We start from the raw sequence: 27723 nt of genomic DNA, 5'->3' as shown, positions 1-27723 counted from the left end.
ATATTGTTACGCAGGTGTTTTTGGTGTTTTTTTTTTGCCTTGACTTGTGTATGCTGTGCTGTATAGCCAAACCAGTGTTCTCCCCAGGCTCTTTTAGCTGGGTGCTCCACCTGGCTAGTTTTGGTGAGCACCCGGCTGTCATTGGCTCACCTCCTCATATTCTGTAAGCAGAGTTGTGCAGAAAAGCGCCGGCCTTCCATTCTCTCATCTTACTCCGCCCGGCTACTTTTTCATGCCACCCAGCTGGAAAAAGGTTCTGGGAAAAACACTGCAAACTGTCATAAGTGTTCATAGCACAACCATTCTGCAACAATTAGCTGAAAGTTGCAAACTGAATTCCACCACTGAGACTTGTCATAGAAATACTGGTCAGCTGAGGACTAATTGTTCATGAGATAGAGAAGAAACCACAGGAGGAAAAATGGGTATTTTTACTGCAGCTTGTTTACCGTGGAAACAGCAGGATGTGTGCTGGTGAGATCGGAGATACAGCAGAGGACTATTTTATAGAAAAAAACCTGATTAGGAAAAAAAAAATCTTTGCTTCCAGCCTTTCACAACATGCCTCGGCCTGTGCAATGCAATAGAATAGTGGGAAGGGGTTCGCCGCTGTCACTCACAGACCGCTAGTGGTTCCTACACACGAATATCAGCACAAAGTTGCTACAAAATTCATCCCACTCTGACTACTCCGTTTATGGTTCCATCAACTCTGACTACTCTAATTTGCAATCTTGTTGATTGAAAGTATGTAACATAAAAGGCCTTTAATCGCAGCCAACTCTTAGGAATTTTAAAACTATATGAAGATGGCATCTGCTTTTAGGAACAAAAAGCTCCTGGCCAGGAAGCTGACACTCTACCCTGTCAGCCATCTTAGCCTGTCATTGCCAACATAAATGCCCCAGTATGTTGCCTGTATAATAAGATTTAACAGAGCCTCATATATGCTGGGTTCCAGCGTGTAGCCCTGCCACCTTACAGAAAAGGCCTCTACCTTTTCCTTATCTAATATAGAGAAGGCCAGGTCTATTTTCTGAAGGGGGTAGATCTATGCATCGGAATCCAGCTGATACGGGGTTCCAGTGAATCTTATTAAACATACATGTTGGAACATTTTAACATTTAAGCATTAGCGTACCTCTGTGTTTTTTTTCATGTACACCAGAGATGAATTTTAACTAAACTTAGGATATACAGTACTGTGTACTAATAAGACATCACCTGAAAATAAGCCCTAGCTGAAATTTTGAGCATGCTCAAAATACAAGCCGTACCCCGAAAGTGAGCCCTAGCAGCAGTTACGTATGGCAACTTGTGTTATGTTTGCTGTGTCTTCCGCTGTCCTCCGATTTCCTCCTGGTGCCCCCCTTGTCTTCTGCTATCCCAGATCCTCCAATGTACCCCTTTGTCTTCTTGGTGCACTGTCTTGTGTCCTCCGATGTCTTCCAGATCCATGCCATGCTGCAGTGTGTCCCCAGTGCAGCTTCAGCCTATGTGGGAGGTTTACGGCAACTTGTGTGTCTATTGGAGCCAATGGTCTTTGGGCACTTTGGCCAAGAGCATTGTTCTCCCCACTTACCGCATGTCATGTCACTCCCACTCCGTCCCTCAGCATAGAACATATTCGACAAGAGTGAGCTTGTCCCATGTGTATCAGGAGCCTGGGTGTGGTTACCAATCTCTTCAGCCTCTATCCCTACCTCAAAGCCGCTATCTGTCATGCTCAGCGACTGACCTCACTGCTGGGGTTACTAAAATGCTGCATGGAGAGCTGCTGATCTCCACATGATGAAACCACAAACTGACTCCTCACACTTCTCTTTTCCTACAGATTTGGTGTAAATTGCTCTCCAATGTCTCTACAGCAGTGCTGCCGCACATATTCAGCATTTTATTAGCTGTCAAAAATAGCACAAAGGGCCCTTTTCCACTAGTAATCGCTAGCGTTCGCGCTAAACGCTAGCGATTGCAATTCAGCAAAAGTCCAAAATCCCAACGTTTGCAATTGTGATTTTGCTATGCTATGCACTGCGTAGCAAAATCGCAGCAAAAATCGTTCCACAGCACGATCACGATTTAGTAAAAAACGCATCGCGGTAGTGGAAATTACCTACCGCGATTCCCATGTTATTTAGCAAACCGTAGCGATTTTAAAATCGCTCTAGTGGAAAAGGGCCCTAAAAGGGCTAAAAACACACAAAATGCAGCGTCCCGCTCTTGTCAATTCACTGGTCTGAATTCTGATTGGCTGTTAAGGACTTTTTATAGCTCCCAGCTGTCCCTCTTTGGAAACCCAAATCCCTTTGTCCCTCTTTCTTCCTTATGTGTCCCTCTTTCAGGACTGTTGTGCATATTTATATAAATATATATTTTTTATCTACTGAAAAAAGTTTAATTGACTCTAAACTTTATTCCCATCCTTTAGATTGATATATTTCTTATTTTCAAATGTTAATATGAAAGAAAATCAACCTGAATAGAAAGCACCAGTGCGGTCTGAATTATAAAAAGACATATTTTTCTTATGAATTCTTTATAGGATGCGTGACTAGGGGTGTGGTTAGAGGTGTGACAGAGGTGTGGCTTAAGTGTCCATCTTTATGATCTAAAAAAGTTGGGAAGTATGACCTCTGATTACTTTCACATTATGGGCACTTGTAAGTCATAGCATCACAGATAAATTTGGGTGCCCGCTGGGCTAGCAGCAGAAGTTTGGGCACCGCCATAGGTATATATATATATATATATATATATATATATATATATATATATATATATATATATATATAGCTAGGGCATACAGAAATATGTATCCACCCTGTAGGGAGTTGACCATACAAATTTCTGCTGGCGGGGGATATGTGTGTGTTTTAAATGGGTAATGTAACAGTCCAAGCTTAGCATTGAAAGCTCGACAGGAAAAAAATGCACTTCATCAGGAGAATGCTTATGAATATGGGAAATTCAGATAATTCAGCTACACAGTCAATATAGCAATATACACAGTCTATCTCAGAAAGATGTATGTAGATGTATACTTTCCCTACACTATCCCTATTTTTGTACTTTGTGAAATAGTGTCAACTATAGAATGTTCACTGAATATATTTTGCAGCTACTGTATAGTTGCAGAGACCCTACACAGGCTGTTTGTAGATAGAGGTTTTTCTGTTGTTCAGCTATAAGGTGAGCTTTGTTCTGTGTGAATGGGCGGCAGACGCTGATTGTGTTGGGATCTATAATGCTCTTTCTGGCAAAGCACATGTACATTGTGTTCGACTCTGTCCAGCTCTATAGCAGACCCAATCCATCCATATGTAAATGTAATGTTATTATATGTATAGTACTTCTATGCACGGTGTATTATTATTTGTATAATAAGCATTTCTATTTGTATTTGTTTAAACCTCTCGTGGTACTGTTTAATGTATACCTGAGTTGGGGCCACAGCCTAAAAACATACATACCTGGGGCTTCCTCCCGCTCCCTACAGCCTGATCACTCCCACGCCATCCTCTTCTGGCTCCCCATTTGCCCGAGGGTGGCCTTAAAAAATCCTCTAGCCGGGGCCAGTCGGCGTAGGCGCAGTCTGGCCAGGTCCACCCCCCCATTTCGCTCCCATCGCTGGGAGCGCTCTGCACCTGCACAGTAGTTCTGACGTGAACACAGCGGGAGCGTGCGCGTGTCCTGCTGTTGGCCCCATTGGAGGACTTTCTGGTGCCAACTGTGGGCAAACGGGGAGCCAGAAGAGGATGGCGTGGGAGAGATCAGCCTGGAGGGGCTGGAGGAAGCCCCAGGTATGTATGTTTTTAGGCTGTGGCCCCATCTCAGGTTCCCTTTAAAGTGATTTGAACAGTTCTTGCTAATGCAATGCTATGGGGGATTTTTATTAAATCAAATCGCTCCAGTGAGAACACACACCTAGCATTACATTAGTAAGAGCTTTGAAAATCACAAGCAGTTAGAAAAAGCTCTTGCAGTGTGAACCAGTCCAACCCTCGCTGATAAGGGATTGCGCCATAAAACTTTTTCCTGGCAGAGAACAGCATCTAAATGTGCAGGGGATAGATAACAAGGTCAATATACTGTATATTTTAGCTCTGGGTCACTGAAAGACTGTGCCATTGAGCAGAGACAATAAAATATTAAGTCAATCATAATTGAAGATGTGTACCAGGTTGGCCAATTTTACCACCTCCATGTAGTATGAGAGCTTACCTACACAATATCTGTTGACCCTCATGCTACATGGAAGTGGGAAAATTGGCCAGTCATAAATATTCATATGATCTATAATTCTTTTTCTAATTTTTCTGTCAAACAGAAGACTTTGTATCATAAGCGTTACACAATGCAGCATCCCTGCACGGCACGTCATCCCTGCATTGCCCAGGCGCATTCGGAACGCACAGACTGAAGGCGGACTGGGATGTCTCATGCTGCCATAAGGCTCTCAAGAGATTTGTTTTGTCGTAAACGCTTCCTGCATTGGGTGAGGAACCTGCCCTCTTCTACATACTGTATATCTATATGTGGTTTCTTTAGGTTAAAGATATTTCACTTTGTTACTGCTACTCTTCATCTATGAGATATCATTTAAAAAAGAGGTTAACAAAGATATTTGCTTGATTTGGCCACACCCCCTTAGCACATGCCCTTGTCTGTTTAAAGAACACACATGCAATGATTGTTAGCAATCAGGGATTGTCGCCCATCGGAGATTGGGAAACGATTCCTCAGACAACGAATTGGGGACTGATGCTGTACAGACACATCTCTAGCCTTCCGGCTAGCGATGCGATTTGTTGGTATGGAGGTGGGGCGAAGAGACAACGGCCAAAGCACTGTTCCTGTGTTCCATGGAAAGAAAAATAACATTGAGATTGGGTATGATCGGGATTCGGGGGTTGTTACAGAACTAAAAAGTTGGATCCTGAAAGTAAAACTGAGACGAGGATAACGAAAGACTTGATACTTACCCGGGACTTCCTCTAGCGGGCGCTGTAATTACAGAGCAGGAGATTTGGGTGCAGCCGGTGCCACCATAGGCAGTGATAGAAATTACGGTTATAGCAGCGCACAGGGAGTAACTTCGGCGCCGTTGGAAGATGGAGTTGAAGTTGCTCTTAAAACACTGTAATTCACCTTCTAGCAATAGCTGAAAGCCGACCTACATTATTCCCTATTATCCATGTGGACCTGGAGCGGGAATAGTAATTAGCGCCGCCGGGAACTTGTGCAGCAGCAGCATCAGCCATACACCGGCTGTATCCTGCACCCAAGTCTCCCGGCGGCCAATTCATATGTATGCCTCCAGCCCCATAAGCACCGCTGAGTCCCACGCCATCCTGCCAAGTCCCTCTGTTCAGCCTCGGTAATTTGTCTCAGTCGCGCCAGTCAGCTCCTCTGCGCATGCGCGGCCCCTCCACACATGCACAGCCGAGCCCAACTGGTGCGGCCAAGCCAGTTACTGGGGCTGAACGGAGGCACTCGGGAGGACGGCGTGGGACTCAGCGGTGCTTATGTGGCTGGAGGGAGTCCCGGGTAAGTATCAAGTCTTTCATTATCCACGTCTCAGGTGTACTTTAAAGAGAAACTCCGACCAAAAATTGAACTTTATCCCAATCAGTAGATGATACCCCCTTTTACATGAGAAATCTATTCCTTTTCACAAACAGGCCATCAGGGGGCGCTGTATGACTGATATTGTGGTGAAACCCCTCCCACAAGTAACCCCTACCACAAGAAAAGTACGTACTTTTTGGGGCAGTTTCCTGTCTGTGAACCTTGTTGCATTGTGGAAAATAGCTGTTACAGCGGTTTCCAACAGCCAAAAACCATGCAGCAGCTACATCACCTGCCGACAGTAAAATGTTCACTGGAGTTCCTCTTTAAGCTATGTCAGGCCGCACGCTGAACACACAGTATTATGGCCATTGTCGGCTGAATTTTATCTAGCCTGTTAACAGTAAGGTCTATGCAGAGATGAGCACACCTCTGTTTGTATCTGAATGTAAAGCTGGCCATACACCATTCAATTATCACTCGATTTGTTTTCAATCGATAGTACCATTAATAGTAAGGACTAAATCAAATCGAAAAAGATTCCCAATATTGGTTTTAGTCAGTTGTAAAATAATTGATTTCTATTGTGTTATCAATCGTGATTTAGATTATATCGATCAAAAACAATAAAAAAACAATAAAAAACCAAGTGATGATTGGATAGTGTACGGCCAGCTTTAGCCACTGTGGCCTGGCTGTAAGTTGTAGTTCTCCTCTTGTACCTAAGGCATTACAACCTATTTGTAACACATGGTGTGAGAATCAGCTTGTTGCCCCTTTGTTACATAAGTAGCTGCATGCAATGTGTGCTGCCTTTAAAGTACAACTGTAACAAGAGGTATATGGAGCCTGCCATATTTATTTCCTTTTAAGCAATATCAGTTGCCTGGCTGTCCTGCTGATCCTCTGCCTCTAATACATTTAGCCATAGACCCTGAACAAGCATGCAGCAAATCAGGTGTTTCTGACACTACTGATTAGCTGAAGATTGTTTCTGGTGTTATTCAGACAAGACACTACTGAAGCCAAATAGATTAGCAGGGCTGCCAGACAACTGGTATTGTTTAAAAGGCAATCAATATGGCAGCCTCCATATACTTCTCACTTCAGTTGTCCTTTAAAGTGAACGTTAAGAACTACAAATATACTCCCAATGGAGGCATGATGCTAAATTGTCTGCTTGCATTGATGATCCAGCTTTAATGCAAAATACTGTAGTGCTTTGTTACATTCCCAGCACCTCCATTCCCAACACCTTTTAGGGATTTATATCTGTCTGTCTTCCTGTTTGCATGTGGCTTGTGAGTGTAAGGAGTTAATGCTGACAAAGGATATCATTCATCAAAGTATGTGCGGTAAAAAAAAATCTGGGCAGGAAAATACCTCTTTCACAGTAGGACGTTGCGTTTTGATGCGACGTTAAAGTCGCAACGCCCCAAAAAAGTTGCAACGCAACTTAATGCCCCGTTATCGTCGCATACAGTAGAGCATACAGGCAATGAAAATTATGCTTCCAAGTCATTACTGAGCATGTGCAAACAGTCCACCGCAGCTAATAACGTGTATAACGCACAGCATGCAGTACTTTCACTTAACGTGCAGCGTTAGACACCAACGCAACTTGTGCACTGTGAATGGGGCATTGATTTTGAATTGCAGTGAGTTATTCTGCATTAATTGGTTTAACGTGCGACTTTATCGTCACACCGTGAAAGAGGCCTTAGACTTCTGTGTGCCAATTCATAAAAAATCTTCACAGGTGCGGTAGAAATGCGGTGTTTTACCCAGGGCTGTGGAGTCGGAGTCGGAGTCGTGGAGTCGGAGTCGTGGAGTCGGGCAATTTTGGGTGCCTGGAGTCGGAGTCGGGAAAAAATGCACCGACTCCTAATGAATTTGTAACTGTAATTAAAATAGAAAATATGATAAAATGTTCTATTTCTCAGATAATAGTCATTAAAAATAATGTATATATACAGTATATACACAGTAATAGCTCTGCTTAGTCCACAAAAATGAAATAAACCAATCAAAATTAGTTACTTGTGCTGCTTCAATAAAGCAGTCCCCGTATTTTTAAGGTCAGATATACATATCTGATTGTGACTGTATATATGATGTGTACACAGGAATCTCTTATATATACTAAATAACATCTATGCTGTAAGAATAAAGCCTGATGTGTAGCTGTGTCAACGAGATGGAAATTATTCTGCATTGATGCTGATTTATGCAAATGTATGCACTCTCTTTGCTGATGAAATCAAATAATTTGATATGTTGTTAAAATTTGGTTTGGTGACTACAAATTAAAGGGTAACTGAGACGGATGAAAAGTAAAGTTTTATACATACCTGGGGCTTCCTCCAGCCCCCTTCAGGCTAATCAGTCCCTTGCTGTCCTCCACCACCCGGATCTTCTGCTATGAGTTCTGGTAATTCAGCCAGTCAGCGCTGTCCGGCCGCATGCCGCTCCCACAGCCAGGAACATTCTGCACTTGCGCAATAGTGCTGCACAGGTGTAGTATGCTCCTGGCGGCGGAGTGTGTGCATGCGCACTACGCCCGACTGGCTCAAGTACCTGGACTCATAGCAGAAGATCCAGGTGGTGGAGGAGGACAATGAGGGACTGATTATCCTGAAGGCGGCTGGAGGAAGCCCCAGGTATGTATAAAACTTTAATTTCATCTGTCTCAGGTTTACTTTGTTACACAGTAGTAGTACTATACTCTACATATGCACTCCCCACAGAGCTGCAGGGAATCCACTGAGAATGCTGTGCACATTGAACACAGGTGTTGTCTGTTTACAATCTCCTCATTCCCCTGCAGAGTACCTGCACATCATTCTTACATGTACCCACACTTAAGGTGACCATACACTGGTCGATGTGCCATTAGATCGACCAGCTGACAGATCCCTATCTGATCGAATCTGATCAGAGAGGGATCGTATGGCCACCTTTACTGCAAACAGATTGTGAATCGATTTCAGCCTGAAACCGATTCACCATCTGCTGAGCTGTTCTGCCGCCTGTCTCCCAACCCCCGTATACATTACCTGAGGCTGGCTCCCGGGCGTCTTCTCCGCGCTTCACCGCACCGCTGTTCTCGCTCCATCCCGGCGCTTCCTGTGTTACTCCGTGACCAGGAAGTTCAAATAGAGCACCCTCTATTTCAACTTCCTGGTCACCGGAGTGACACAGGAAGTATAGCGTACACTGGGACATGCGGAAATGCGGTGCAGCGAGGAGAAGAGGACCCCGGAGCCAGCTTCAGGTAATGTATACATGCGTCGCATCGGGCCCGAATCGTACGCCGCAAGCGACGCGCTCCTACCGCCAGGCGATCGAGGGTAATTTCCCGCACGGCGCGATCGACGGACCGATCCGATTTCGGGAGGAAATCGGATCGGCGGGTGCGTTTAGCGCAAGCGATTGGCAGCAGATTCGATCCCAGGATCGAATCTGCTGTCGAAACGGACGGGAATCGGCCCAGTGTATGGGGGCCTTTACATTGCCTAGGGCCTGATAGATGTTCTTTGTTCCGGTTTGTACCTTTTACAAGTACTCTTACCAAGGACTAGTTTTAGTCTAAAGGGAATAAATATAGTAGTCTACATATCCTTCTCACTTCAGTTGTGTGACATATCTTCCTCCTCCTGCTCTGATTCTGGCACCTCACTTAACACTCAGTCGGCCGCCACCACCAAAGTGCCATCACCCCAGGGCTCAGCGTTGTGGACATTTTTTTGTGTGTGTGCCTCAGATGAGAGCAATGCCATCTGTACTCTCTGCCACCGAAAATTGAGCCGTGGAAAGACCAAGACCCACGTAGGGACAACTACCTTACGAAGGCACATGATTACAAAGCACAAACTGCAATGGGATGACCACCTGAGGAAAAGCAGCACACAAAAGCAAAGCCACACACCGCACTGGAAGATACCAGGCCGCAATTTTTATTTTATGTTTGAATTTACTTTTTAAGTTTTAATTGTTTTATTGTTTTTGCTCAATGACACATTCATTGAAGTATGCTAGAGCTAAAATTTATGAACTATTGATCCTTTTTATCTCTTTCCTGCTCTCAGAAGCCTTTTTTTTTGCTAGGAAAGTGTTTTATAGTTGGAATTTCTTATCAGTGAGGGTCACACTGCAGTCACTTCCTGTCTGAGTCAGCCACTTACATACCTGATATTTAACTCTTTCAGGCAGAGAAAGAAAAAAAGGAACTCAGCATAGTTATTTGTGTGCTAGGCACTGTACATACACATGTCTATCTCATCATGTCACATGTCACCTCGGGTATCCTTTAAAAACATTTTTATATTGAGCACAGATCTGGCTACCCAATACTAATAACTAGGGGCATACCTTGCTATTTAACACCTGCCACTATACAGAACAAATATTTTTTATGGCAGAACTACTGAGATAAGTACCAATTTTTTCCTCTTCAGGTTTACATTCATTTAAAAAAATAACTTTTGTTTAAGTTATTCTTTAAATACAGACTGCCTGTAATGTAGATTCCTGATGGAATTGGAGTGACTGCATTGACCTATATGTATTGTGTTGCAGGCTGGGAGGAGCTCTCCTGTCACACACTGTGCACACATCAGCGCACCACAGAGCATGGGGAGTTACAGCAGCATACAGTTCTGTGGGATACCGCAGGGAAAGGGACCTCATAAAGTGGGCTGCACCGACCTGATGAGCGATCACACCATACAGGTATGTGAGGATTGCTTCTTCCCAAATGGTCACCTGACAAAACAGCAGCTTCTACTCGCATTCACCTGTCTAGGAGGCGGAGCTTCATGTATTTGTACAAAGGTGCTGTATCCAGGCAGTAGTAGCGTAGCAATAGGGGATGCAGAGGTTGCGACCGCACCAGGGACCCTGAACCAGAGGGGCCAACTATTAGCTTTTTATTGGTGCTATGCTGGTAATGAATACCTCTGTATATGCACTGAATAGTGGTGATCCGTCACATACTGTTTCCTTACTCTGATTACACCTCTCTGGCACTGCAGATCTCATTGGTAAGTTTTGGGGCTCCATATAAATACAGTGCTTGGGACCCCGTGTAAAACTTGCACTGGGGACCCATGCTGCTTAGTTGCGCCACTGATCCAGGGCCCTATTTTTTCCGATAACAGTTAATTTTGAGATCGGTTCAGTCTAATAGTTCGGAGCGGTACTAATTCACAGAGCTTCAACTCAATAAGAAAACAAATGTAAAAGCACAGTGGCTGAGTGGTTAGCACTACGGCATCCAATTCCCACATCACACACACTTAGTGCGCATGCCGTGGGCGCGTGATCAAGGACGCGCGTCGCCGGACAGCGCATGTGCAATCTGCATTGACCCCCCTGACCCAGAAGTAAGTTCAGGGGATTGTTACATCGTAAAGGAGGGGGATGGAGGAGAACAGGGGAGTGGTGGGCATGAGGAGAGCCCACTACAGATAATTCTCCCCCTTTTTTAAATTTTTGCATGTGCTAAGGTATCCTTTAAGTCAGGTTCCCCAACCACCGGGCCGCGGGTCACTGTCGATCCGTGGGCCGTTCCCTGCCGGGCCATGTGCGTTTCGCTCCCAACCTCTAACACCCTCCCCCCTCCAGCAGCCGCGGCTAGTGATGATACCTTAGCTGTCGGCCGCTTTCTCTTTCATATTGCTCTGTCCGCCCCTCTCCTCCATACCTGTCTTTTCATTCACAGCAGCGCATCCCCCTGGTGCTGTGAACAAGCAGGAATCAGGGCAGCGGTTCCCCTGGTAACGGCGATATACATAGCCGCTACAGGAAGCTGCTTCCTGCTTGTTCACAGCAGCCGGGGGAAGTGCTGCTGTGAATAAAAAGACGGGTAGGAGGAGAGGGGCGGACAGAGCAATATGAAAGAGGAAGCGGCCGCCAGCTAAGGAATCACAAGCGGCGGCCGCGGGGGGTAGCTACCTATACTGGGGTTACTATACTCCCTATACTGTGGCAACTATACTGGGTTAACTATACTGCCTATACTGGGGCAACTATAATCCCTATACTAGGGCAACTATAATCCCTATACTGGGGTAACTATACTCCCTATACTGGGGTAACTATACTCCCTACACTGGGGCAACTATACTCCCCATACTGGGGCAACTATACTCCCCATACTGGGGTAACTATACTCCCCATACTGGGGCAACTATACTCCCTACACTGGGGCAATTACAGTATACTCCCTATACTGGGGCTACTATACTCCCTATACTGGGGCAACTTTACCTAGATCCCCTATACCTGTACCTGGCTATCTTTGTCGCACAAAAAGCCCCCCCCCCCACGAAACCTGCCATGCCCATCACCCCCAAACCCCCCATTCCCCCCGGTCCCCAGGGGAATGTTTGGTATGGATAGAGGTCCCCGGGGGCCAAAAAAGGTTGGGGACCCCTGCTTTAAGTGATCCAGCCAACCTGGACTGAACTAAAAATTGTATGATATTATGAATGGAAATGTTTGAATTTTCACCGGAGTCATCTCAGGTCTCAGTGGAAGTAACTGAACAGTCAGTGAATTACAGCTTCTTCACGCAATCACATATCTAAGAACATGTGTGACAAAACAAGCAATGTGCACACAAGGAGAATTGGTTTCCACATCTGTTGCAGAACTGCTGCAGAAGTGGTAACTTACTTTTTTTTTACCAATCTGTGTTTTTGAAAAAAAAACCCCAAAAAAACAAAACAAATAAAAAACCAACAACCACCACCCATGGAGCTCATGTTGACCCAGAACCACTAGGAGGGTATAAGGCAGGTGTCCCCAAACTTTTTTGGGGTCAAGGGACGGGTCGATATATTGCAGACTGCTGGGGGCCAGAGTATTCATAAAAGGATGTAGAAAAACATCACATTATATCTAGGTATTGTAGACAGCACCTATTAATATGTGCAGCCCTCATGTCTCCAATTGAAGTAGACTAATTGAACCACCACCAACACAGCAAGTGCAGATAATGTGATCCTAACATAGCAAGTCATATGTGAGCATAATGTCACCGAATGGCCTGCAAAAGCCTGCAGCATAACCCGAAGAAGTCTTTGTGGGCCAGGCAGTGAAGCATGGATCCATCTGAAAATGGTGCCTGCGAATAATGGCGCACAGTGTTGCCGCTAATCCGTTTGCCGTTTATCGCTATTTAACGTTAACGCTTTATTGTTATTTAACATTAAATCCTTATTGTTATTTAGCGTTAACACACAGAACCCTCTCTGTACCTATCCCTAACCCCCCCCCCCCCCCGGTGGTGCCTAACCCTAAGACCCCCCTGGTGGTACCTAACCCTAAGACCCCCCCCTGGTGGTGCCTAACCCTAAGACCCCCCGGTTGGTGCCTAACCCTAACCACCCCCCTGGTGGTTCCTAACCGTAAGACCCCCCGGTTGGTGCCAAACCCTAAGACCCCCCCGGTGGTGCCTAACCCTAAGACCCCCCCCCTGGTGGTGCCTAACCCTAAGACCCCCCTGGTGGTGCCTAACCCTAAGACCCCCCGGTGGTGCCTAACCCTAAGACCCCCCTGGTGGTGCCTACCCTACGACCCCCCCTGGTGGTGCCTACCCTAAGACCCCCCCTGGTGGTGCCTACCCTAAGACCCCCCTGGTGGTGCCTAACCCTAAGACACCCCCCCCGGTGGTGCCTAACCCTAAGACCCCCCTGATGGTGCCTAACCGTAAGACCCCCCCAGTGGTGCCTAACCCTAACCACCCCCCTGGTGGTGCCTAACCCTAAGACCCCCCTGATGGTGCCTAACCCTAAGACCTCCCCTGGTGGTGCCTAAACCTAACCTGGACAGTGTTACATTAAATCCATTCCCCATTTTGCAGTTAAATAACTTCTGCAGTTTGGCTTATGTAGGTTAGCTATTGATAAATAACGTTACTGTGGGCAATAACGTCTGCTGTTTTGCAAATGAACGCCACTATTGATAAATAACATTAGTGTGTGCCGTTTTTCTTCTTTTTTCCCTGTGCGCCATTATTATGCAGTACTAACGATAAATAGTGATAAGCGTATCTTTTTAATGCGGCACCATTTCTATGCATATGCACTGTGCGCCATTATTCACTGATCCGGTGAAGCATACCCAGGTGACAACCTTACATCCAATTGGACAACAGTGAATGACTTCTTTCTGGCTTCCATGTGGAAGGTTGGTGCCAGCACTGCTATTCTGTATACAGGCTCGCTGCCAATATTTAATGATGCAGTGGACCGCATCTATACATAATAATTTTTGTGTGTGGGGGCCAGTAAAAAGCCTCAGAGGGCTGCATTCGGCACACGGGCCTTAGTTTGAGAACCACTCATATAAGGGGTTGAAAGAGACCCTTTTACTAAAAGAGCGATAATATAATTTTTCCTGCTTAAAATAGAAGAACTTTGCAATGATTCAGCTTTAAAGTGGACCCAAATTAAAAATACAAGATGTCAGAAATAAAATCTATGTTCTAAATTATAATAATAAATTGCAGCCTTTTTTCAGCTGCATGATGACAAATATAAAATATTTTACATTTATTGGAGGAACCCCTCCCCTACTTTTAAATTGCCGGGACAAAATCCGGCAAACTGCTGAAGTAGGTGGTGTCCAGCAAAGGAGGAATTGCTAATGGCTGCCCCCAGTATAACCCTAGTTATGAAAAGGGAAGGGTGAAAAGCATGCACTGAAATGCTCATAGGTTTGAAGGAATGTTTATTTATCTTTGTATGTGTCAGAGTGGTGCAACTAAATATTTTTAATTAAAAAAAATTGGGGGTTTGGGTCCGCTTTAAGTGAACGGTGGCTTCCTATGATGCATCACTCTCAAATCACTCCCTCTGATAAAGGGGTCCATCCTTTGGATCAGGTGATTTTGTGGCTACACTTGTTATCAGTGTGAAGATTATGATGGCCACACCTGTTTTATGACCCTTGTGAGATGGGCCCCCAGGCTGTGAGGGTCACCAGGGGTAGGCAAGGGAAAGGGAGTGAACACTGGGGGGCTTCATAATTTGAGGTTACTCCTCTGGTGCTAAATCTGTTTAACTAAAAATTACAACTTAACTTTTATTACTGGTAAAAGCTATATGAAGCCCTGCAGCTCACACTGTAGAGGGCCATAGATACAGGATGCAGACTAATGCTGGGTAATGCCAATAATAGGAAGGGCATATGTGTGAAGCTAAAGCTACAATACCACATGCTAATCTTACCTTATCTGTGTACTGACAGGAAGCCTGCAGGGGAAGTGCGAGTCCACCAGAAGGTCCAGAACTGATAACCTATGTTTGCCCCAGCAGTGTAAACTGTCAGTGTGAACTGCCACTGGATAAAACAATTTATAATGTATTTAACCCCTTGAGGACCACAGTGGTACACCCCCCTAAAGACCAGGCACATTTTTACTAAAATGGCCACTGCAGCTTTAAGGCCAAGCTGCAGGGCCGCACAACACAGCACACGAGTGATTTCCCCTTCCCCCCCTTTCCCCCCCACCAACAGACTTCTCTGTTGGTGGGGTCAGATCGCCCCCAAGTTGTTTATTTTTTTTAAGATACATATTTATATTTTTTTTGTCATTATTTTTTCCTATTTATTTATTTTTTCAAATCCCTCCCTCCCCCCAGCCGGCTGATCACGGCGATCGGCTGTCATAGGCTTCTGCCTATGACAGCCGATCGCTCTCTTGTCCCCCAGGGGGACAGCCGTGTCACACGGCTTCCCCCAGTACAGCACTGCTGCTGATCGCAGTGCTGTACATGTAAATAGACGGCGGTTTCGCCGTCTTTACAGTCTCCAGAGTGGCAATCGCCGCTCGGAGACTGAAGGCGGGGCGGAGCTCCGCCCCCTAAGCAGGAGATGCGCGCGCAGCCTGCACGCGATCTCCTGCAAAACAGAGCCCCAGGACTTGACGCCAATCGGCGTTAGGTGGTCCTGGGGCTGCCGCAGCGGCCATGCCCATCGGCGTTAGCCGGTCGGCAAGTAGTTAAAGAGACAGTGAAGCGAAAAAAAATTATTAGCAAAGAAAATATTCTCATATTTTTATTTTCAGTTATATAGTGTGTTTGTTTTTTTTTTTTGTTTTTTTTTTTGGTTTCAATATTTTTATTGATTTTTAAGAAATACAACATTAGAAACAAAAAGAACAGTTGTACATACACGGTATAAGCAATACACCTTGGCCCGCGAACCTTCCGGCAGCCATAGGCATCATATACCAGGAAGGGCAAACCAAGATATAAAGCACGCACAACCTTAGCTTTAAACAGTAAACATAGAACATAACATAATGTACGATCCTTAGGAGCCCCACAGTGACCAGAACCGGGGGCCCGCCTTCGCAGACAGGGCTAAAAGTGAGGGAGAAAGGGGCTGAACTGCCCATTCACCCTCTGTTTCCCGTCTCCTGACCAAGAGCGGGAAAGGAAAGATACCGAGAAAAATGGAGAAAAAAGAAGAAGAGAAAGGGGAGAGAGAAGAGGGTAGAGTCCAAGGGAGTCCAGTGGAACCTAATATGTTGTGAACAGGTTTGCGTCTATATCCGGGTACTCCAGGTCAATCCAGGGTTGCCATATCTGGAGGAATTTATTGTGTGTGTTACGCAGTATGCTTGTTAACTTTTCGTTTACCATGAATTCTGACATACGTGCTTTGACCTCCAAGAAATTTGAAGGTGTTTTCTTCCAGTTCTTTGCTATTGTCATTTTAGCAGATAGGAAAAGGAAGGAGGCAAGTTTATTTTGGCTGGTCGTGAGGCCATCAATTTTGCCGTGGAAGAGGGCTAGCCACGGGTCTTTACGTATGGTGATATGGAAGAGAGACTGCATGAGGCCAAAAATCCTACTCCAGAAACGTATGATACGTGGGCATTGCCACCAGATATGGTACATGGTGCCCTCCCTTCCACAGCCTCTGAAACATTTAGAGTCAATAGCTGATGAGAGTTTGTGTAACCTTGAAGGGACAAGGTACCACCTAGTTAACACTTTATATGCAGATTCTATAGCGTATACATTTGTGGAGCAGCTAGAGATACGGGACCAACAGTCAGCCCAGTCCTCGCTTTCCTTGTGCAGCCCCAGTTCTCTTTCCCAGCCTGTAATGTAAGGATGCAATCTGGTGGATTATAGTCGGGAAAGTTTAGAATAAATTACAGATATGGAGCCGGGGCCGGATGGATTTCTAAGGCACATACCCTCAAAAAAAGAGGTTAACAGTGGAAACTCCTTGTTTCGTGTGAGAGCAGAGATCCAATGTTTTATCTGTAGGAACCTAAAGTATTCCTGTGGCGGGGGGTCGTGCTTTTCTTTAATATCTGCCCACGAAAGGGGGCCTCTGCCTGTAAGGAAATCCTTGACTAGAAGGAATTGGTGGTCCAACCACCACTTGAAGGAGTCTGGGTTCTCGTGACCCGGAGGGAAAAGGGGGTTATGTATGATTGGACATAAAGGAAGGTGTGAGGATTGCAGTCCTCCTGAGTATCTAAACGAGTCCCAGGTGGCCAAGTCTGAGGAGAGAAAAGGACTTAAATGTTGCGGCCTAAGGTGTTTTGGAATCCAAAGGAGGGTATGTAGTTTAAGGGGATGGCTGTCGGGCATGTCTAAAAAGTTCCAAAGTGGGGCATCCTGCATCTTGTAAAGAGACAGGAGGCGCGCTGCCACTGCTGCTCTGTAGTACAGAAGGAGGTCAGGAACTCCCAAACCTCCGTCTAATCTGTGGGCTAGTAGAGTAGATTTGTTAATTCTGGATCTTTTACCAGCCCATATAAAAGCTAGTATTCTGTTTTGTAGTAACCTCAAAAAATGGGGTGGGACAGCAATGGGTAGTGTCCGAAATAAGTATAAAATCTTTGGTAAGATGGACATCTTAATAGTATTTATTCTACCGAACATGGACAGTGGTAGGTGAGACCAGTTTGTCATTAGCGTAGTGATTTATTTGAGAAGCGGAGGGTAATTGTGCTCAAATAGTGAGTCTGTCTTAGGGGTCAAGATAATACCTAGGTAGGGTATGGAGTTGGCCCACTGAAAATTTAAAATTGAAGAGATTTCTTCCTGGAGGGTTGGGGTTAAGTTTATGTTCATTGCCAGGGATTTCTGGGTGTTGATCGTGAGGCCTGAGATATGTGAGAACCCTTTTAGAAGTGCTAGTAGGTTTGGGATAGAGATTAAGGGTTGGGTAACAGCAATTAGCATGTCGTCAGCAAACATCAGGGTCTTATGATGGATTCCAGCACATTCCACGCCTGAGATGTTTTCCTGTTGCCTAATAGCTATAGCTAACGGCTCTAGGGCTAGGATGAAAAGCAAGGGCGAAAGGGGGCATCCCTGCCTGGTGCCCCTTTGTATTTGAAAGTATTTGGAGGTATGGCCTGTGTACCTAACATTAGCGGTAGGTGAGGAGTAGAGCATCTTAATCCAGTTTAGGAAGTGGGGACCAAAACCCCATCTAGTCAGGGTATATTCCAGGTAGTCCCATGAAAGGGTATCGAAAGCTTTATATACAGTGGAGGAAATAATTATTTGACCCCTCACTGATTTTGTAAGTTTGTCCAATGACAAAGAAATGAAAAGTCTCAGAACAGTATCATTTCAATGGTAGGTTTATTTTAACAGTGGCAGATAGCACATCAAAAGAAAAATCCAAAAAATAACCTTAAATAAAAGATAGCAACTGATTTGCATTTCATTGAGTGAAATAAGTTTTTTAACCCTCTAACAATAAAAGACTTAATACTTAGTGGAAAAACCCTTGTTTGCAAGCACAGAGGTCAAACGTTTCTTGTAATTGATGACCAAGTTTGCACACATTTTAGGAGGAATGTTGGTCCACTCCTCTTTGCAGATCATCTCTAAATCTCTAAGGTTTCGAGGCTGTCTCTGTGCAACTCTGAGCTTGAGCTCCCTCCATAGGTTTTCTATTGGATTAAGGTCCGGAGACTGACTAGGCCACTCCATGACCTTAATGGGCTTCTTCTTGAGCCACTCCTTTGTTGCCTTTGCTGTATGTTTTGGGTCATTGTCGTGCTGGAACACCCATCCACGACCCATTTTCAGTTTCCTGGCAGAGGGAAGGAGGTTGTCGTTCAGGATTTCACGATACATGGCTCCGTCCATTTTCCCGTTAATGCGATTAAGTTGTCCTGTGCCCTTAGCAGAAAAACACCCCCAAAGCAAAATGTTTCCACCCCCATGCTTGACGGTGGGGACGGTGTTTTGGGGGTCATAGGCAGCATTTTTCTTCCTCCAAACACAGCGAGTTGAGTTAATGCCAAAGAGCTCTATTTTGGTCTCATCAGACCACAGCACCTTCTCCCAGTCACTCACAGAATCACTCAGGTGTTCATTGGCAAACTTCAGATGGGCCTGCACATGTGCCTTCTTGAGCAGGGGGACCTTGTGAGCCCTGCAGGATTTTAATCCATTGCGGTGTAATGTGTTTCCAATGGTTTTCTTGGTGACTGTGGTCCCTGCTAATTTGAGGTCATTCACTAACTCCTCCCATGTAGTTCTAGGATGCTTTTTCACCTTTCTCAGAACCATTGACACCCCACGAGGTGAGATCTTGCGTGGAGCCCCAGAGCGAGGTCGATTGATGGTCATTTTGTGCTCCATCCATTTTCGAACAATCGCACCAACAGTTGTCACATTCTCTCCCAGCTTCTTGCTAATGGTTTTGTAGCCCATTCCAGCCTTGTGCAGGTCTACAATTTTGTCTCTGACATCCTTGGACAGCTCTTTGGTCTTTCCCATGTTGGAGAGTTTGGAGTCTGCTTGATTGATTGATTCTGTGGACAGGTGTCTTTTATACAGGTGACTAGTTAAGACAGGTGTCCTTAATGAGGGTGACTAATTGAGTAGAAGTGTCTAACCACTCTGTGGGAGCCAGAACTCTTAATGGTTGGTAGGGGTTCAAAAACTTATTTCACTCAATGAAATGCAAATCAGTTGCTATCTTTTATTTAAGGTTATTTTTTCGATGTTCCTTTTGATGTGCTATCTGCCACTGTTAAAATAAACTTACCATTGAAATTATACTGTTCTGAGACTTTTCATTTCTTTGTCATTGGACAAACTTACAAAATCAGTGAGGGGTCAAATAATTATTTCCTCCACTGTACATCTAACGATAGGAATAACCCTGGTATGTTGCGGGAACGTAAGAAATGGATGAGGTGTGCTGCTCTTCTGGTATTGTCGCTGGCTTGTCTACTCGGCACAAATCCTACTTGGTCTTTGTGTATTATCTGAGGAAGGAAAGAGTTCAGCCTTTGCGCCAAGATTTTCCCTAAAATTTTAAGATCTGCATTGATAAGTGAAATGGGACGGAATTGGTGGGCTTGTAGGATTGATTGCTCGGTCTTTGGGATCATTGAGACTGTGGCTTGCAACATAGAAGTTGGAGGTGTTATGCCAGCACGTAGGGCATTAAAACATTGTGCTAGCGTGGGAGCTAATAGGTCTGCGTATTTACGGTAATATGTGCCCGAGAATCCATCCGGGCCCGGTGTTTTGTTTGGTTTTAGTGACTTGATTGCCAATAGAACGTCTGAGGTTGAAATCTCTAAATTAAGGGCCTCTATGCTAGACTGTGGAAGGGAGGGCAACGGAAGAGTAGAAAAAAGATTATCAGCTGTCTCCCTAGGGAAGGATGATGATTGTGTGTATAACTTGGTGAGAAAGGAGGAGAATATGTCTGTGACTGTTTTGGGGTTAGCTGTAACCGTGCCTGACTGTGTACGAATTCTGTGGATAGGCGTAACAGGAGGCTTATTTTTAAGTCTGCGGGCTAAAGGGGTTAGTGGCTTGTTGGCGTAAAAGTAGTAAAACTGCCGTCTCCAGCGGAGTTGTTTTTCTACTTGTTCGCTGAGCAAAAGGTCTAATTCAGTTCTAGCTTTATTTCTCAAAGTCCTATTGGGTATGGTGGGGTTAGATTTCCATCGGGCCTCCAGGAGTTCTAGGTTAGCCTGCACTTTTTTGACCTTAAGGAGCCTTTCCCGCTTGAGGGAGGATGCTATACTTATGAGATGGCCTCTCATTGTTGCCTTATGTGCTTCCCACAGAATGTATGGGGAGGCTACTGACCCTTGGTTTTCAGAGAAGAAGTGCATGATGTGTTGCCTGATCTGGTCTATGTGCACTTGTTGGGAGAGGAGAGAGTCATTGAGTCTCCAAGGGTGATTAGTCCCTCTCGGTACAAAGGATAGGCAGGTCAAAGAAACCGGGGAGTGGTCAGACCATGATACCGTGAGGATTTTGGTTTCTGTAACATTTGGGATGATTGACTGGGGTACAAAAAAGTGATCAATTCGGCTGAAACTATTGTGAGCATTAGAGTAGAAGGTATAGTCTCGGGAAAATGGGTGGAGTTCCCTCCATATGTCTATTAATGTGTATTTCAGGAGTTGTTGCGTTATTTTAGAGCCCGTAGGGCGTGGAGGTGTCAGTGTGGATTGAGATTGGGTGTCTGGTCGGTACCTATCCAAGTTGTAATCTAAAGCCACGTTTGTGTCACCTGCTACTGTTGCAGTTCCTTTTTTGTGGTGAGAGAGTACATGCAGTAGATGGCTAAAAAACTGTTCTTGACGTGAGTTAGGGGCATAGTAATTTACTATCGTTATGTCCTGATCATATAATTGACCAATTATTAACAAGTACCTACCTTCCGGATCTGCTATCTTTTTCTCGCAGTGAAATGGGAGGCCTTTTTTAAAACATGTGAGGACTCCTTTAGTTTTATCTTGGGCACAGGCGGTATAGAATTCGGGGTAATGTTTACTCATGAATTTCGGGCAGGAAGAGACGGACAATCTGGTTTCCTGCAGTAGGACAATATCTGCTCTGCAGGATTTATAGTATTGAAATGCTTTGGAACGTTTTTGTGGTACTCCGAATCCCTGGACATTATGTGAGATAAAACGAAGTGGATTAGACGCCATATTTGGTTTCCTGTAGGGTTAGGTAGATGTTATTCCAAGGAACTCCCGTGGACTCAAATGTGGAGGGATAGAGAGGAAAGAGAAATAAGGGTGAAGGGGGAAGAGGGGAGACAGAAACGGCCAGGACCGGGAAACAAACAGAGAGACATAGGAAGATCTCCCAAAATGACTGTAGGTCACGACTGGGAGTCATAGTGGGGGTCGTAACTGCCAGCTGCATGGCTGGGTAATGGGGGTGGGAGTGCATTAGCATTCCCAATGCAAAGAGGCACATTGGAGAGCTGATACCTTGGGCGCTAAAGGGGATCTCAGAGGCAGGATCTATATGTGACTTAAGGTGGGGTTGCAGGAGGCATGTAGAAAACCCGTTCAATCTAGCCGTTCAATCTGGCCGTATTTGAAGGAGGCCATTTGATTCTCACAGGTTACTTATAAGAAAGAAGCACATTGGGTATTTCCTGAAAGCAATTTGGGAAGCCTGTGGGCAAGTTGTTGTGGTGCCCCGTGGCTTAGAGTCATTTAAAGCTTATAAGGGGTGTTGTGTAACCCAGGAGAAACAAAGACACCATGCTTTACCATCAGCTTAATGGAGGCTTTCTAGATAGCAGGGGTGGTGACACCTTCTACAGCCCTCAAGTAGGCGCGCATAGGTGGAGGGGTATGTGGTACTTTTACCAGGGAATCCCCTTGGGGACTGATGCCATAAGATGGTTTGGCCTGATCTACATACTGCTTAGGCTGAGAGGGTTATGATATAGTGGGTGACATTAGCGGCTAGTCTCGGTCGGTGGGGGATTCCAAGGGGATTCTTTTGATAAGTAATGGACGGAATCTGTATCTTCCGCAGCAGTGTAATAGGGTAGTGCAGAGCCCGAAGCGGCCAATGCGGCTATTCGCCTCCCTCGGGGGGCAAAGCGTCACAGACTCTTCCCAGGTAGCTGCGTATTGCTATGAGCAGGGATGACGGGAACGTAGGGCCAATTGCGGGGGTAGCAATTATGATAAGGGCCCTAGTGGGCTGTATGTGTAAACTAATAGATTACCTTTCAGGTGGCTAAAGGGTTTACAGTGCTCGGCCCCCATTGCATGGTATGTGCTACCCATATGTGTATATCGTTGGTGTCCTATCTCGGAGACAGTAGCCAGAATGACGCCAGGAGCGAAAGGACACGTGGCTGAACTTGCCACAAGTGCCCAAAGGGTCGTAACGTCTCGTGCTACGACGGTCTGCAGGACTAAGCGGTATGGCTTAAAGTATATCTTAAGTTGATAGGCCGGGTATAGGCGCTAGCGTGCCTGATGGGTGGGGGCAGGTTTTAGAGTCTAGGGGTGGCCCAGTGCTCCAAATATGCGGGAGGATTTGTTGCTAAATGAAGACCATGACAGGGCATAAACACATGTTTAAACAATCACCCACGATAATGTTCAGCAATGGCGCCAGGCTTATTATGGTATCTATAATGAACAGACAAGATGGTGCCGAGCCTGGCGTGACATGCGGCCGGTACGGCCTTCCGCCTCCCCTTAGGGTGCGGTCTGCAGTGGCGCCAAGAGCAAGGCGGCCCGAGGCCGATTCTGCCGTACTGGGCGGCCCAGCGCCGGACGCCACCACAGGACGCCCCCCTATTCCTACAGTGCAATCTACAAAATAGGCACGATCTATAAACATACAATTCAAAGAGTCACAGTAATGAAACATAAAACATGAGACATAAAACAAAGGCCTCTAAGTGTTGGTTTAAAACAGCATATAACGGAACTTTGAGGGAGGTAACATAAGTTAACCCAGGCTAACTACCCTCTATCATGTATTTCAATACAGCCTAGCCTTCCTGAACTTTGATGGCTTAGAGATGCCATTTTAGGTCCTGTCCATAGAGTGTTTCTCGAGTTGGGACCTCGTATAGGGAAAGAGCCACAACCTGCCAGGTTATGATAGACCGGTGGTGTCGTGCGCTTCAGGGTGTGCAATCTTCCACAAAGTCAAGTAGAGCCATAGACAAAGTTCGGGGTGTTGTGGTTGGCGCCTTGGCTTCACAGGAAAGGAGGCGGCAAAATGTGGCTATACGGGGTAAAGGTCTGTAACAGGGCCATAGGGTGAAAGGAATGTCTGCTGTGGGCTCTGGGGGAAGCAATCTTCACGATGTGCAATCTTCCGTGAAGGTAGTTGTAGTGCGCCATCCGGGGCCGGGATAATAAGGGCTACATAACATAGTGGGATCCTCAGTCCATCAGACTGTAAGGATAAACTCGGGGAGTCCGGAGGAAATCCCCTGCATGGAGTTAGCTATTATAGGGTGCAGGAGAAGATAGTAATGTACTTACAGTTAAGCATACTGCCGGATGATCGTTCTATTGCTCTTCTTAGACTGCACCTTCGTGGAAGGAGATGTTGCGGAGGCAAGCGGGGGTTACAGCTCAGGGACTCCCGCTATGGGGCGGCGAAGCATCGCGAACTGGCGACTTCTGCGCCGGGACTCTCTTCCATTCCGACTGTGGTGGGGATGATTGCCGTGGGCTCTGAGATCCTCCGGGTCCAGAGCGGGTAGGTTTCGCCGCTGGGAGAATAAGCTTGAGTTTTTCAAATAGCCGTTGCGCGTCCTCCGTGGTGATTGTGCTATGGGTTCGGCCATTGTAGGTGAAGATAAGTTTGAATGGGTGGCCCCACTTATACTTGATACCCTGGGAGATGAGAACGTTGGTGAAGGGTTTCATAGCTTTCCGCTTTAGGAGGGTGATTTGCGCCACATCGGGGAAGATCTTGTAGGGGTGAGATTGGAATTCGAGGTCCCTCTTTTCCCATGCGGCCTTCAAGATGGCCTCCTTCGTCTTATAGAAAGTGAAGGCAATGACAATGTCGCGTGGCAAGCCGTCAGGGCGTTTTGGGCCAAGTGCTCTATGAATTCTGTCGAATTCTAGGCGTTCGACTGGAATGGAGGGTACCAGCTCCTGGAAAAGGGCAGTGGCGGTGGAGTTGATGTCTTCAATGGACTCCGGGAGGCCTCTGATCCGGAGATTGCCTCTGCGGGCCCTGTTTTCCGCATCTTCTTGGCGAAGTTGCGCTTCCGCAAGGTCAGCTTTCATTTTGGCTACGTCCACTTTCGTGGTAGCTATGTCTTGGTCGTGTGCCTCGAGAACTGTAGTGGCGTTATCAAGTCTCTCCTCCACGTCTTCTACTCGGGAGCCTATTTTAGTGAGCTCGCGGGAGAAGTGCGTTGCTAACTTGTGGGTAGCTGAGTCCAGTTCTCTGTGGAGCTCGCGTTGCAGCAGCGACTTGATTTTATGGAGTAATGTGGCATCACGGTCAGGTATTTCGGCTTGAGATGTTTGTGATGCAGTTTCGTCTTCGGATTCTGGAGTGGCTGCTTTTGTGTTGCGAGATTTCCGCGCCCCTGTACTTGCTGCGCCCGCCATCTTGTTTGAGCCTCGGGTCCGCTGTGGGAGTCCCTGGCGTGCTTCTTCGTCAATCTCCTCCTGATGTTTATGGGGCATTGTGGTCTTGAGGTGTTCAGCTATCCGGGGGTATAAAGTTAAGTAAGAAAGGTCGCCTCTAAATATGTTTAATCTGAGCCGATGCAGCGTGGCAGTGCAGAGCTAGCTCAGGCAGCGTCCATCCGTCAGGCTAGCTCGCCACGCCCCTTTTTTTTTTTTTTTTTTTTTTTTTAATAACATTGCATCATTCTCTAATATTTGCAGTTTACACACTACTCAGCATTCTAAATGATTTTACAGACTAGGCCAGTGACCTTTTGAACCCTTCTCTGCAGAGAAAAAGAAAATACAGTGACTGACAGTTGAGATAACAAGCTTCAGAAGACAGACCTCTCTGCGACTTTGAAAGTCATGGAGCTCAATGGCTCTTTTGCATAGATAACAACTGGAGTTTCTTAACTCTTCCTGCACTGGAAACAATATTAGACTTCTGTCTCTGCTCTTAATGTTTTGTTTTTTAGCTGTACTACACATACAAATCTTTATATCATATATATTTTTTCGCTTCAGTGTCTCTTTAAGTGGAGTCCATTCCCCTCCCACCAGTGTGCTGTGCCACAGAGGCCACCACCACTAAATACTATGACATGTTCAGCAGCTCTTTAACAGTCCAATAGGAAGGCTTCCTTCCAACATTGGCACCGACACCTTCAGCAGTAGCACAACAACATATGGCTTTAGCTTAGGAACCAGAGACCATGTTGTCATGGTCTGGGAGGAGAATTCCGCTTAGCTAAACAGCCTAGGCTAAGCATCACTGGGAGGGTGGGGCTACATATACAGCAATATTCACATAAAGGAAGTGTTTCTGATGCTGAAAAATGACAGTAAAAGTGGTTATCCTGAATCATTTACTGCATTGTACTACAGTATATGTCACTACAGGGCCTCTTTAGGTTTGCTGTAACAGTGCTGTGTTGGTTCCCCTATGATAATGATGGCTTCTCCTGTGCAGGGCACCTTCCTCCGCCTGTTCTACCCTTGTGTAGAGAGTGAAGAGTACGAGGAAGCGGTGTGGATCCCGCGCAGAGAGTACTATCTGGGACTGGCCGACACTCTCAAGCTCAACAGGACTGTAGTGGATTTCGTTTTAAAGTATTATTTTGGTAAGGATTAATTACATTAATGACATAAACTAGATTAGGTTGTAGCCACGCTTCCAATTTTGAGTGGCCAATTTTACCGCGTACGTTAAAAAGGGGCGATGGGAAAAAAGGGCGCCGGGTTTTTAACGATAAACATGGATTACGTTTAAAAATGTATTTTGTTTAAAAGTAATGTTTTTAAACGTTATAAATCATTAAATAATGTGTATTAAATCGGCAATTGTAAAAACGTTAATCTTTCGTTTAAATAATGAAACGCATAATAACGTTTAAAAAAAAATTACTAAGTAACCCTCCCTGTACCTACCCCTAACCCCTAGACCCCCCTGTTGATGCCTAAACCTAAGACCCCCCCTGTTGGTGCCTAAGTAACCCTCCCTGTACCTACCCCTAACCCCTAGACCCCCCTGTTAGTGCCTAAACCTAAGACCCCCCTGTTGGTGCCTAAACCTAAGACCCCCCTGTTAGTGCCTAAACCTAAGACCCCCCTGTTGGTGCCTAAACCTAAGACCCCCCTGTTGGTGCCTAAACCTAAGACCCCCTGTTGGTGCCTAAACCTAAGACCCCCCTGTTGGTGCCTAAACCTAAGACCCCCCTTTTGGTGCCTAAACCTAAGACCCCCTGTTGGTGCCTAAACCTAAGACCCCCCTGTTGGTGCCTAAACCTAAGACCCCCCTGTTGGTGCCTAAACCTAAGACGCCCTGTTATTTTTTTCGTTTAAAAATAATGTAAAAAAAAAAAAAAAAAAAAAAAGTAATGTTTTTCGTTTAAAAATAATGTTTGGAAAAAATATTGTACTGGTTTTTTGTTTAAAAATAATATTTAAAACATGTATAAATCATTAAATAATGTGTAATCATGAGAAACAGTAATAAAACATTAAGTCTCCGGGCGCCGCTTTTAAAACGTTAGTTTTCTCCGGCGCCCTTTTTTCCTACCGGGCGCCCATTAAACGATATTTATTATAGAAGTGAATGGCGGCGCCCGATTTGTCCACTAGCCTCAGGCGCCCGAATTTACTGTTTCCAATTTTACCACCTCCATGCAGTAGATTGTGTAGGTAAGCTCTCATACCACATGGAGGTGGTAAAATCGTCCAATCAAAATTGAATGTGTGTACGGTCTGCACCCAGGGCCGGCTCTAGACTTTTTGCCGCCTGAGGCAAACTTGTGAGGATGCCCCCCCTCCTCCCCAGGTAGTATAATTGCCCCCAGGTAGCCTGGAGGGGGTAGCAGCCAGGAAGGGGAGCAGCGGGCACAGCGGCAGGGAGGGGGTCGGACCACCCCCTCCCTCACCTGGGTCCCCTCGTCCGCTTTCCCCCTTCAGCAAATTGGGCGGCCATCGGGCACACACGTCATGCTGGAGATAAACAAATACCAAACATCTCACTTGTTTTTCCCACATACTCTAGTCCAGGCAAGGGCAAACTCGTCCCTCCAGCTGTTACGGAACTACAAGTCCCACAATGCATTTGCCTTTATGAGTCATGACTGTGGCTGTCAGACTCCTGCAATGCATTGTGGGACTTGTAGCTGGCGGGCCAAGTTTGCCCATGCCTGCTCTAGTCTATACCAGGGTCCCCAAACTTTTTCAGT

At 45.8% G+C, this 27723-nt stretch overlaps 1 protein-coding gene across 2 annotated transcripts in view; it reads left to right on the top strand.

Moving 5' to 3' along the window:
* Positions 1–27723, top strand: part of PLA2G7 (phospholipase A2 group VII) — a 139738-nt gene that overhangs the window by 81473 nt on the left and 30542 nt on the right. For both annotated transcript variants that reach the window (XM_068280193.1, XM_068280192.1), the window contains exons 2-4: positions 4328–4495; positions 10147–10299; positions 25977–26127. In XM_068280193.1, coding sequence (XP_068136294.1) covers positions 4433–4495; positions 10147–10299; positions 25977–26127 — 367 coding nt within the window. In that variant the 5' untranslated portion in view covers positions 4328–4432. The remainder of the gene's footprint in view (positions 1–4327; positions 4496–10146; positions 10300–25976; positions 26128–27723) is intronic.

The sequence above is a fragment of the Hyperolius riggenbachi genome, chromosome 4 (genome assembly GCF_040937935.1).
Source record: "Hyperolius riggenbachi isolate aHypRig1 chromosome 4, aHypRig1.pri, whole genome shotgun sequence".
Lineage (NCBI taxonomy): Eukaryota > Metazoa > Chordata > Amphibia > Anura > Hyperoliidae > Hyperolius > Hyperolius riggenbachi.
Note: the sequence above shows the minus strand (reverse complement) of the source record. Positions and strands in the feature narration are given on the sequence as shown.